Source organism: Aotus nancymaae, unplaced genomic scaffold (assembly GCF_030222135.1).
Source record: "Aotus nancymaae isolate 86718 unplaced genomic scaffold, 86718_ANA_hifiasm-v0.15.2.pri h1tg000040l, whole genome shotgun sequence".
Classification (NCBI taxonomy): Eukaryota; Metazoa; Chordata; class Mammalia; order Primates; family Aotidae; genus Aotus; species Aotus nancymaae.
The window spans coordinates 39450545-39464180 of record NW_026988454.1 but is presented as its reverse complement, the minus strand read 5'-3'; the positions used below and the strand labels follow the sequence as shown (position 1 = coordinate 39464180).

The 13636-nt window shown below is 32.1% G+C and overlaps 1 protein-coding gene across 12 annotated transcripts in view; it reads right to left on the bottom strand.

The window, feature by feature from the left end:
- PTPRK (protein tyrosine phosphatase receptor type K) overlaps nucleotides 1-13636 on the bottom strand; it is a 554712-nt gene that overhangs the window by 114748 nt on the left and 426328 nt on the right. For all 12 annotated transcript variants that reach the window (XM_012435091.2, XM_012435093.2, XM_012435094.2 and 9 more), the window contains exons 8-11: nucleotides 13134-13436; nucleotides 7827-7936; nucleotides 6530-6731; nucleotides 2613-2718 (exon numbers count right to left, since the gene is read on the bottom strand). In XM_012435091.2, the coding sequence (XP_012290514.1) occupies nucleotides 2613-2718; nucleotides 6530-6731; nucleotides 7827-7936; nucleotides 13134-13436 (721 nt within the window). The remainder of the gene's footprint in view (nucleotides 1-2612; nucleotides 2719-6529; nucleotides 6732-7826; nucleotides 7937-13133; nucleotides 13437-13636) is intronic.

Sequence of the window (13636 nt, the reverse complement as noted above, 5' to 3'; positions counted from 1 at the left end):
AAATTAGGGCACTGAATCAGATAAGCCTCACGATAAGGCTACAGTTGCTGGTAGGAGACTGATGGTAGGAATGTAGTCAGAAGAAAGAAAGACAGTACTACCTGACTGAAGGATCCAGATTGCTTGACTAGACCAGCTTAGTCCCACCACCTGGCACCCACCTGTAGGTGATCTGGGCAAGTCATTACAAAAAACTTAAGATGAACTCAGTGGGATAAGCATATCAGTTAGAAAACATATATATATATATATATATATATTCTTTTTTTTTTTTCTGATAGTAACATTAAATTCCAAAAAATCTGTTACTTGTTTATATTATTATTGGATTATTTCTTCTTGTAATATTCCAGGATTTAAATTCATTTTTCTGAGCATGAATCTCCAACAATGTATAATTTGAAGTTCTCAGCTACTGGCTCAATTCTAGAAAAGGTCAAAAATCTTGGCAACAAATACAAAGAGGAGTGTTTCTAATTGGTCACTAGAAATTATGTAATAAAGGTAATAAAATAAAAGACTTTAAATTTTAAAATGTGTATCAATAACATACTGAGTTAACAAAATTCCCGAACACCAGTTACAAGGCTGCAGGCACCTCTGATAAGTCTATGACAAACCTGGGCAAAGATTCTATGTTTTGTTGTGGTCATTTTATGTTTGATTTACAATACATTGCACAGTGCCTGGCATAATAAATGATTAATGAATGTTTGTGGAAAAAATTGATTAAATGAATAAAGAATTAATGTAAGTTATGTTATATAGTACAGTTATGAAAAATTAATAAAAATATGCTGTGTTTGCAACTTACGCAAAATAAAGCTGAATTCACCCAAAAATCTAACTCTTAAAAGATAAATGCAAGTAGCTGGTAGCTCCTTTAAGCACCAGTAACAGAACTGAACACCTAAAAAGTAAATTTTATCACAGGTAGGAACATGTGAATGACCCTGATTACTTGTCAATAGAAAAAGATGTTGAGTATAGGCATTTTCCTTTTCTACTTTGGATCAGCAATCAGATTCACTCACAGATCATTGATTCATGAATAGCACTATATACTTACTTTGAATTTTCAAGTAGCCAGTGTTTCATAAGTGTTTATATTACGAGTACACCCTCAGCCATCTCTTTTTCTCTGGTACAGTGTTCTTATAATTTTTAGCCAGACAAGACTCAAGAGTTTCCTTTATGACTTGTATTCTTTAATCAATACATTATTTAAATTAAGAAAAAAGCATTTCTTCATTTCCAGTGATACAGGATTATTTCTGGTTACTTGAATGGCTAATATGTGCTTATGAAGTCAAATGTATTCCTTTTACACAAAGAACAAACATTAGTTTTATTTTTAAGTGACTATGTAAACAACTTGATATAACCCAATTATGAAGTGCCTACATGAATTTCTGTGCCTTCATTTATTTCTCATTAAAAGTTTGATAATGAAATGTCCACAAAATGACATGTTTCAAATGGAAACCTGTTTAAGTTTTGGATATTCATCTAATTACAAATGTGCAGAAGTTAAAATGGTTGAAACAATTAGACTCAGTTCCTAAAAACAACATGGCTCACAATTTTTTGAAAGATGGGGATGTTAGATAATATGAAAGACTTTGCTATTGAAAATATAAAGAAAATAGCAAACTGAACTTTCATATTTACCTTGGAATACTTGATAAGGAATAATTCGGAAATTAAATGGTCCCACAGGGTTCATGTATTATAACTATTCTGCTTTTATTTCCACAAAGCTTCCTATTTTTCAATCATTCATATGAAATTATTCATAACTGATTTATTGCATTGAATAGGAGTTATTTTCTCATCCTATTTCTGACAAATATCTTCAAAGCTCTTATAACACAGATACCAAGAGAGAAAGTGAAACGAAATGGTAATACAGGGGGGAAAAAGGGCAAGGCTTTTAAGTCAAACAGCACAGAGAGGTGAATGGTTTAGTGTATGAATATCTCAAAAATGTCCTTAGAATTTTGCTTTTAACTACAGGTCTATTTGCAGGCTTTGTCGAGATGAAAAACTAACAAACCAAAGCGAACCAAACCAAACTAAACTAAACACAAATAAAACTTTCCTGACAGAAATTCTCCAATGAATGTCTCTTAGAAATGAACCACTTTATTAGCTGCTAAGCAACCTGGAGAAAACACTTCTCCTTTTGGCTCCTTTTTCTTTTAACTCTTACAGTAAAAGAAAAATTATCCCCTGTCCCACCTACCCACAGTTTCTTATATCTCAATTTTAGTTACCTGTGTTTCCATTACCTACAGTTAATCACCTACAGTTAACTGGTCCAAAAATAGGTAAGTACGGTACAATAAGATTTTTGAGAGAGAGACCACAATCATGTTACTTTTATTACAGTATATAGTTGTTCTATTTTATTATTAGTTATTGATGGTTGTGAATCTCTTACTGTGCCTAATTTATAAATTAAACTTTATCATAGGTTTGCATATATAGAAAAAAAAACCAGTACAATCTGTATAAGGTTTGTTATTTTCTCTGGTTTTAGGCATACTTGTGCGTCTTGAGAAGTATATCCCTGTGGAGAAAGCAGAACTATTGTAGTTTTCTTCTCTTACCTGATAGGAGCACCTTTGGCTTGTGCTGGTCTCAACAATACAGTTATTGTGGTAGCAGTTTCATTGAGAGAGGCATCAACTCCTTCATAGTCAGGTAAAGTGGGAGCTGATGAGTGATTAATGAGACCAAAAAAAGTTCAATTAATTTACAGTAATATATCATAGGTCAAAATGAATAGATGATCTTTAGTTAGAAAAAAAAGCAATTCACCTAATTATCTACAATGTACTTTGTTTTACAGCGTAACATCTGCCAATGAATTTTAACTCTGGGAACCTAAAACATCAAAAGCCAGAAAACCAAGATCTGTTTTGGAAATTTAAATAATAATCTGGCAATTTATGACACATATTCCAAATATTTTGTGAAGATGCTTTCCTTTTAGTTTCCTGAGACCTTCAAGTGAATAATGATGGGAGGGAAGGAAGGTAGTAACTGAGAAGACTGGGCAGTAGTGATTATGGAGTCACATATGGGGATCAGGAGCTAAGAACAGCAGGGACTGAGGTCAAGGGCTGCCTGATGAGATAGTGCCATTTAAGATCTTACGGTGTTGGAAGACCCAGTATTCTTATCCTAATGTTTTTCACAACTGTAGTTACAAGAGAAACATATCAAGAAGTGTGGTGAATAAGAACAGAAATCTTGGATTTTGTTCATCAGGGACATTAGTTGCCAGATTCTTGAAAATAATCAATGTATAAATTTTTAAAATATTTGATAATGGTTAACTGGGGACTGGGATCTTGAGTGGGAAAAAGATTTACCTCAAATGGCTTTGGATGACTCCCATGTAGAAAGATGTTTAAGGAGTATACACTCAATGACATGTGTGCATTAGCTCTATCCATTCGTTGGACATTTACTGAATATCTACTATGTGCCAAGTTTTATGAGAAATGCTATGACTGTAAAAGCATGGTCTCTGATATTTATAGAATTAAAGGTAGGAATTTACATTTTATGAGAAGTGAGAGTCTTAGAGACAAAAAATTATAGCCAAATGTTAGTAGCCAAAAGCTGAAGACTATTTGCCAAAACAGTGGTTCCCAAACTTGTAAGATGAGAAGCACCTGGAGGTCTTCCTAACACACAGATTACAGCCCCTCTCCCCTAGAGTTTGATTCAGTAGGTCTGGGGAGGGACCTGACAATGTGCATTTCTAGACAGTTCCCAGATGACGCTGATGACAATGATCTGGGGTCACACTTTTTACATTAGTATTGGCAGTGGGATGATGAAACCAGAAGGCTCGGGGTGTCTATTGATGTTTAAGCCAAATATTAAAAAGAAGGATAAAACCTCATCAGGAAGAGAAAGGACGAACTAGAATTCTGAGAGAGGAAACAATATTTGAAGGGAACAAAATATGAAAGGACGTGTGTTTTAACAGCTATAAGCCATTGGCTGTTCTGCAAACTTTGGGTTACTGGGGAGAAGTGGAGGAGAATGGGAGGAGTCATACAAAGAAGGACCCTGAATGTCAACACCAAGTGGATGTTTAGACTTCATCCTGCTGATTATAAGATTCGAGATTTTGAAAATATTTAAGATGGAAACATCTGTGTTAGAAAGATAGATATAGAAATACAGTGAAGAGGCTGGGCATGGTGGCACACACCTATAATCCCACCACTTTGGGTGGTCAAGGTGGGTGGCTCATGAGATCAGGAGATTGAGACCATCCTGGCCAACATGGTGAAACCTCATCTCTACTAAAAACACAAAAATTAGCTGGGCATGGTGGTGCGGGCCTGTAGTCCCAGCTACTCAGGAAGCTGAGGCAGGACAATTGATTGAACCCAGGAGGCAGAGGTTGCAGTGAACCAAGATTGCGCCACTGCACTCCAGCCTGGTGACAGAGTCAGACTCTGTCTAAAAAAAAAACAAAAAAACAAAACAAAAAAAAAGTAGAAAGAGTAAAGATGAGTAAGTCTGAAGGTAGGGATACCACTTAGAAAGATATTTCAATAATTTGTTTAAAATACTGTCCAGATGGAAGAAAAAGAGCAGTGACATTAGAAGGAGCTAATTATTATCTGAGAGTTTTTAGGAAGCAGAAACAACAAATATTAATTCAATACATGCACAATATGTAGTTGAATGTGTGTACATATGTGTATGTGTATGTATGTGTATATATAAATAATTCCCCTAACCATTATGTTTCCAATAACTTGATTTCACTGTTATTTAAATTATTTTTTAAAATGCTGAGGAATGTAATTACTGGCCTCAGGGAATAAATTTAACAATAAATTATCTGAAAAGTTCAAGTAATGCTGAGAACCACACTACCCATAAATTTTATTCATCTTAGATGTGATTAATAATTGTTCTCAACATAAAGTGATTGCAACCAAGTTTTTAAAGTACAATCAAGTACTCATTGCACTTAGGTTAATACAAGTGAAACTGAAGTGAAGTAATTAAAAGAAAAAACTAGATGAAAGTTCTGGTTCTTTCTATATACTTTCTGTTCAACACACAGTATCTGAGCCTTGAGACACACACACACACACACACACGTGCGCGTGTATGGCTCTCAAAAATTTACATTTGTTCAATGTTCTCAGTTTTATAAGTTTATGTAAATTTTGTAGCTGTCTCTCCTGAAAGATCTTACTCAATTATAGCACTACTGCTAATTCCAGAGGGTAGAAAACCTGTCTCAGTACATCGTAAAACATCACAAAGTCTTCTTTTCTGGTGAAGTGATTCAATAAATATTTTAAATCATGATTTGTAATTGTTCTCAGGAAAGAAAATTGCAATTTTAAAACATTATTATTTTATAATATAATAAATGATACTTTAAAATTACTTTTTATTGGAATATTAAGATAAATGTTACTCCAAGGAATTATAGCTCATAATGGAATAGCTAATTTTATTTATGATATAAATTTTTAAAGTTTGTATTATACTGAACACATTTGCAAATATCATTTTTGACTCAAATTTGGAGAGTACATGTCTTCCTTTTGATTCAAATGGTATAGATTTAGAAAAATGAAAGACATTTTTATGGGTGTTAATGATGTATCATTACTATTTGCCATGTAGAACTACAATAAAAATGAATACAAATCAACAAAAAGAGTTTACAAAGTCAAAATTAGTGCTTTATTATATTGCGTGGCTGACCTTTAAATAATTTTTGTTTCAATTTTAACTCTTCAGCTATATATACAGTATGTATTTATTTTAGTAAGAAAAGACATTATATAAACTTTGGTAGATTTAGGGCATATTACAATGCTAATTTCTTGCAAAAATTTAATCAGGTTTAACTGATGATCTGACTGAAGGAGAAATAAGATCTGTAAAAAATCTAGTCAAATACAAACTATGACTGTGAATCCAATGGAATGTAAAATTTAAATTATCAACCTAAAATTCTCCTGCATGTTCCCATTCTGAAACTTATATGTATTTATGTAAGATTTCTAAGTGCAAAACAAAAGCCCATATTTGTTTAAAATTATCATAATATCAGGGAAAAAGAAACAGAAACAAGGTACATAGTATTATAATACTAGGGAAAGGATCTTTACCATTTTTTTGATAACATCTATTTATGGTAAAGGCCTGACACCATAATAATTATCAACTCCTCAAAAGTGTCATAAGATCTGTTAGCATTTGTAATGAATTTTGAAAGATTTCTAATAAAGATATAGTATAATTTTTTTAAGACCACTGTCAATCAAAAGTGACTATTTGAGATGTGTTTTGGTTTGGACATATAATGCATATTCAAATAATTCTTAAAAGTGCCTTCAATTATGCATAACTATATTAAAGCTTCAGTAAGCAAGATGAACTACACTTGGTTTATATGTGATTCTCCAGGATGTGCCATTACAAACCAGTGGCATAATCAATCCTATTTGTACTTTATTCATTTGCATACCTGAGATATTAGTGGTGACATTGATGGCCGTGGCTGGCCCAAAGCCTTTGACTGTGCTGGCCCTTATGAAAAACTGGTACGTGGTTCCAGGGTGGAGATGCATAAAGACATGGTGTGTACTGTTCCACAAATTTGATACAGTCTGAGGAGGTCCAGCCACCGGAACTGCAGGATCAAATGATCTTATACTGCTATAGCTGATCTGTTTTAAGAAATACATTTATTACATATCTGGTATCCATCATAAGAAATTGTAAATAAACTCTTTTAAATAAGGTAGTATGCAAGGGCATCCATGTGGAGTCAATGGTAATTTTTTTCTTCTTTTCTTTCTCATGTTGATATTGTTATTTCTCTCATTCTGATGTTCTATCTATATATCAATCAATCAATCATCTACTTATCTACAGATACACCTGGAGATATATCTGACCAAACCAATATACATCTATTTTTATCCATCAAAAAAAACCACAATAAATTATGCATACATAAAAAATCGTATAGCTATATACTTTAACACATATGAAACACAGAAAGTGTTTAACAAATATTTATTATTAACATATTCTATACTTTGTTCAGGTTACATAACAAATTTCATGTAAATATTATTCAAATATGTGAACACAGGTGCAAGATATAACATTGCACTAGTGATCCCATTTCCGTAATTCACTCTGTAGCCATTAGAAATTTAAGCATTTATGCTCTAATCAATGCTGACTATGTAGGAACAGAACTACACAAATTAAATTCGTGTAATTTAAATGATTCTTTCATTTCTTCTATTTAGTTTTTCATATTTGAAAAGATAATGATTTATATTCGAAGTTGAAATGAAGCTCTGGAAAAGTCGGCTTTATATCTATTTGGCTTTTTGGGTATTATTCCCTAGTCTTAAACAACTGAAATTCAATGACTTCTCTTAAATCACAGTAGAATAAGAGTTTCTTAATTTTATAAAAAGGAAAATGAGGGTTTTTAACATGTGATTATTTATTACTACAACCATCATAAATCTGATAAGGACTATCCTGCTTTCTTAAATCAACAAAACAGCAACAGAAAACATGCATTTACTTTAAGAATTTGAAAATTCTAGATGCCCTACAAAATATTTATTTTGATGCTTAATTTTGGAATCAAAGAATTCGTAAATTAAAACAAAGGAGAATAATGATTTTAATCCCCTAATCCTCACTTCTTTTCCATTATTTCCCTCTAACTTTTCCTTTTTTTCTCCCTTTTATTCCTTCAATCCACATTTCAATTAACTTCCTTGTTCTCTCAATACCTCATATTGCGTGATGATTCCATTTGGATCCAAAGGTTCTTTCCAGTTCAGGAAGATCTTATTTTCAAAGGATGTTCCTTGAAGAGATTTTACTGGTACGGGACCAGGCACTACAAAACATATGAATTTTTTTGTTATGAAAATGCTTACATTAGAAACAGAAAAAGTAAATCAGACTAGCTAGATAAATAAGATTAAAAATAAAGAAAAATAAATAAAAATGTATCCTTAAAAACAAAATAAATTATATGACTAGTTATCTGATTTTACTTTGATTTATGGGAATTTAAGCAAGTCTATTTAAACAAGGTTCTAAAGCAGAAAATATAGAAATGCAAAGTTATTTATATTCAAAAGAATATTCTATCACCTTAGAGAGCTGCATAAATTAGGTAGTCTAGTTTTCTCTGTTGTATACCTCTAATAACATGAAGATCTTATTTGTAATTTGTTTCAAGAATAGAGCTGTATTTCCCCAAAAGATTTTTTGAAGATTATGCTAATCCCCCGAAGAGTCTCCATAAACAAAGTTGATAAAATAATGAATTACAATAATAATTAACACTCTTTGGTCTAGAAAGCTGAATCACATAGCAATGAATTGAAATGTCCATTAATAGCCAACCTGACTTTTATAGCTGTACTTATTAAATGTTCTGTAATTTTAAAAAAGACGGTGTTGATTATTACAGTATATAAAGAGTTATTACAGATGAATAGGTTCAAATGTCACTGCTTCAGCCTTTTAAAGGAAATTCACTTTTTCAAAGCTAAGAATCAAACTAGTTTATAATGTCAGACTTGTTTAGAACTCAACAATCTGCACAACTACTTTTGAAGTGTCCCCAGCTATAACCATATTTAAGAGCCTTCACTTCAGTCCTTATTTGTAAATGTCATATAACTGGCAATACCCAATGGCAACAATGAATGACGCACCAGCTTCTATTGCCAAAATACCAGATATAAATCTTTTGCTTTTGTGCATTTTCCTTTTATATATTTTATTTAAATATTTAGCTGCTATTTATTCACATGAATATCCAATTTCTAGTTCTGGTAATGTCTTAAAATATACACTATCTATCCCACTTGGCTCAAAAATGTGTTTCTTCTTGAAAATATCAACTGAATATTGGGCAAGCATAGTTTTTAATTAATGTTTTCCCTTAATCTAACGTTTCAGTAAACTTCACACATGACATTATCTAGAAATGTAGTTTCAAAGTATATAGCAATTTTGTGAGGATTGAAATAAATTAAAAATCACTGGATCAAAGGAAATGCATTGCATCGTGGCTAGGAGCATCAAGAAATTCTGAATGACATGTCACGAGAGTAAGCTTTATTTCAATCTACAAGGAGACTATGAATGATATTATGACCTCTGAGACAGGCAACATAATTTCACACATTAATGAAAGAAACCCACAGTAAACAGAAAAGATGCCAGCACTAAACTTCAGAAGATATGTTCTACCATTGTCAGCTGAAGACTCAGAGAGAAGTTAACTGAAGGCATCTGCTCCTTCTCTGCTCCATAGTATCAGCAAGGCTGTGCAGCTGATCCAGGCAGGGGCCAGTCAGAGCCCCTCTGCACATCTGTGGCAACTACTGAGGCTGCCATGGGCATTGGTTTGTTTTGCAAGAGTACCTGTTGTTTCCATTACATACAAATGACATACACTTATGATTATATTGAAGGAAATGATATTTCTTCTTCCTTACATATCTATCATAGAAGGTGGCTAATGGGAGGAGAAGGGAGCAAAATATTCAATTAATGAGTAAATGTTGATTTGATAGCATTATAATGACAATAACTGCCTATGTTTACCTAACACAATGTAGCCTACAAATACTATGAAATGGCATAGATTTATTTTATCAACCATCATTCAATAATAGGGATGGTTTAAAATATTTGTATAATTCTGCATTGAAATAGGGGTAGAATTGGAAAGTACCTTCCCTAGAATTTTTGTATTTCTATGCTCTTACATTTTTTCTATTTTGATGATAGAATTCACTGCAAGTACCTATAGGTTGCATTTGTAAGAGAAAAAGTTTGTGGGAAAGTTGTGGACAAGAGACTGCCATACTATTTGTCGTATACTTTGATGAGCATAGTAGATGAGAGAAGGAACTACACTCAGATGAACTAAAAAACACACACATAAACAGGTGAGGTGAGGTGTGAGCACAAACCAATTATATTCAATCACTTTCTACATTTGAAGGAAGATTGTATATACATTATAGACAGAAAATATCTCTATGTACCTATGATTTGTGTAAATACTATATAAAGTTACTTAAACCATTATCATGGCAGTATATAGATTGCAGGGAATGTCACTTCACATTTCCACATCAACAACTTTTAATGGAAAAGGAATGCTGACTTTTTCCCCTGCTTGAGATTTATATGACAGCTGTTGCAGCTACTTTTTTTTTGAAAGTCCTTTAAAATATAACTCTCAAAATGGAAACGAGGGAAAATAAAATATGGGTGGGGCAAGATTATGTTACATTAAGCATTATAGCCTTTAAAATGTAATAAACGTTCATTTAAAAATAGTTTTGTAGTCTCAAAAAATGTCCCCAAACCAGGCTTTTCTGCTGAGCTAACTTCATAATATTGATTTTTATGAATGCTGGAATAAAAAATGAAAATAAAACCTCATACAGAAAATTCTGCTCATGCATTAAAAAATGTATGCAATAAATTACATATAAATTCTACCTTAGGGTTCTGGTGAGAAATGGTTCTAGCTTTGCTCTCATGATTTATGGATGTCCCCAGAATTCTTTTTATAAAATTATGTCTTTCTATTAGGTGGTTGATAATTTATTCTTTTTCTATGTATATAGGGCAGCAATAATTTAGTAACACTGACTTAATCAGATCATCATAATCCATCAATCGTTGTAACAATAGATTATGATTTAGGTATTCTTTCCCACCTCAGAAACATTAAGACACAACAAGTTTCTATGTAGAAAGTGAAGCTCATGTGCCGATTCGAAGACTTTGAATTACTTGTAAATATTTCATGGAAGAGTTTACATATCAATCATTAAATAGTATATATACAACAAAAAGAAAAAAATTACCCTCATAAGTACAAGGGATTAGTTTGTGACAATACTATGAAATAATAATATAAAACTTAATATCATTAAAATAGGTAAAAATTATTCAAAGCAGAGATTAAAATAAAACTAGGAGTGAAAATAATATTAAAATTAGAATTTACAATATATTGAAAAATAATGTCATTTTATTTTTACAAAACTATTTTAAATAAATAGTACAGTCATGAGTTTGATCAACGTAGGGCATAATTTAAAATTCCAAAGCAATTCATTCCTTGATTATTAGTCTAGTCATATGTATAGTGAAAAATGCATTTAAAAATTTAATGCAATATGAAAAAGATTATATAAGCCTGGCTGCATTCTTTTGTTTGTGGGAAAGAAGGGCAAACTAACAAACCATATCAAAGAATACCTTCAAAATGAATTGTATTACTAGAGAGAGACTGGCTAAAGCAGCACAAAACTCATGTAACTGAGTCTATCATTACCCATTAGGACATGATTTTTTTAAAATGCAGGCAATAAAACATGTGAATATACTTTTATAACTGAAAACATGGACTACAAAAGGCCTAGTGTGACACAGATCTTGTAACATTTACCCCATTTTAAAAGAAAAGAGATTTTTGGAGCTTTTGAATCTGTACTTAGACTTCTCATTTTTCTCTTGTTTCTATGAAACAATTACCCCTAATCATTCTTTCTTGCATAAATATGTGTTGAGTTTTTTTTGGGTCAGGGGTGAGATATATGGATGTTTGTATGCTTATAAATTAGAAAAGGGGGTGTTGATTACATGTTGTTGCTGCTTCAATTAGGTCCCGGTTCAAACATGATAGCTAAGGTAATCATCTTCGGTTACCTCAAACATGACAAAAGTACATTCATCAAAAATAAGTCTTAGGTTTATTCTCAGAAATTTTAGGAACATGAGAATAACTCCATGTATAATTTTTGAACTATATTCTTTCCTTTAAATTTTGAGTTAAATGTCATTAAAAAGCTCTGTCTTCCTTTGTTATAACAAAAACAGCAAAGCAAATGAGGGTCATTTTTACTTTTCAGAGTGGGAGAGTTTGATAAGTATTTATAGAAACCATGGCATATTAACCTATTTTATGGCAAGCTAATAGTACATAGGCACCAAAAGACACACCTGACCTAAAGTTCAGAACTTGAGGGAACTTGGGAATACATGGTTATGAAATATATCCTGTTTTCTGAAACCCAAATAAAAATGTAGCCCTACTGTCAAGCTACTTAAGGAGAACTTTAGAAGGGGGTAGAACCTCAGAGACTACTGAATTTAAGCCCTTCATTTAGATGAGAACTGACCCCTAATTTAGCTTTGCCTCAGTCCACCATATGGCATACCTTTTTTTTTCCTACATGCCTTAATTCATACAAGAAAATTTTGAAAGGAAATATCTTACATCAAAAGAGTGCCTTATTGTTATTATTAGATTATCATTTGTAGATATTTTATGTATTTGTTAAATTAGGAAATACATTCTTATTCAAATTATAATATACTATAGTGCTGTAACAGGTATGTGAACATTAAAATACTAACATAAATATTTGTTCCTACTATTTATGAAGAAGTAACACACAATGAAATTAGGAAAAGTACAGTTTACTTATTTGGATGGCAACAAGATATAAAGAACAGCTAGCTAATGTCTAATAAAGGCCATTATACTAAAGAGATGAATGTTTGCTTTCTTTTATATTTAGACTCACATAAAATCATCTAAAATGAATAGAAAGGGTAAACAGTATAAACTATGGTGTTTTCAAATGTGAGAAAAATAAAAACCTACTATTGGTTTATAAAATAAAAAACCTAAAAGTTTTTATCAAGTGCATTTTACCGATAGGCAATTGATACAGTGCCATGACTAGTAAACATTATTTTTGAACACTGGATTAAAAAAAACCTTCATTTAAGTTTTTAGTGTAGTTGCCACTTCTGTAGCATTGTATAAGAAGAAAGGACAACAGATGTACATTTCATTTAGTATTTGGATGCTTCTCTGAAAAATATTAGGTTTTATTAAAGGCAAATTTTTTCCAAAGTTAACCTCATTAATAACATTTAGATGATTTCAGAATCCAATTCAGTATTGGACAATCTTAGGAAAATTGTAAGCAATCACACTATTTTTGTTAGAGAATTTCCCCCTTTTAAAAGTATGAGCATACCATCTTCATCAGTTTGAATAATTGTCTCTTCACTCTCCTTCCTTCCCTCTGGATTGGTTAGGATCATCTTGAGGCTGACATTTGTATAAGGTGGCAGATGGTTCACAACATGCTGAGGGGCTTTGGGGTCCATGTCCAAACAGTCTGCCTTACTCTCATTGTGACCACGGAAGTAATGGTAGCAGATAGTGACATTAAAAGTGTGGCAACGTGTAATGTTGTAACCCAAGGATTCCCAGTCCACAGCAATCCGTCTCGCCTGTATTTCAGCAATCTTTAATGTCTTTGGGGTTCGCATAGGTTCTGAAAAATAAATCAACATTGCAGACAGCTGTCAATTTTATCATGAATAATCTTGGAAAAATAAAACACAAAGTATAATATAGCATATGCAAATCTAGAAAATGTGAAAGTCATGTTTAATTTTCATTTGCTTTATTTATTCATGATCCTAGTCTTGAAGGTTTTAATCAGGGACTAAGATTTAACAACAGGAAAAGAAA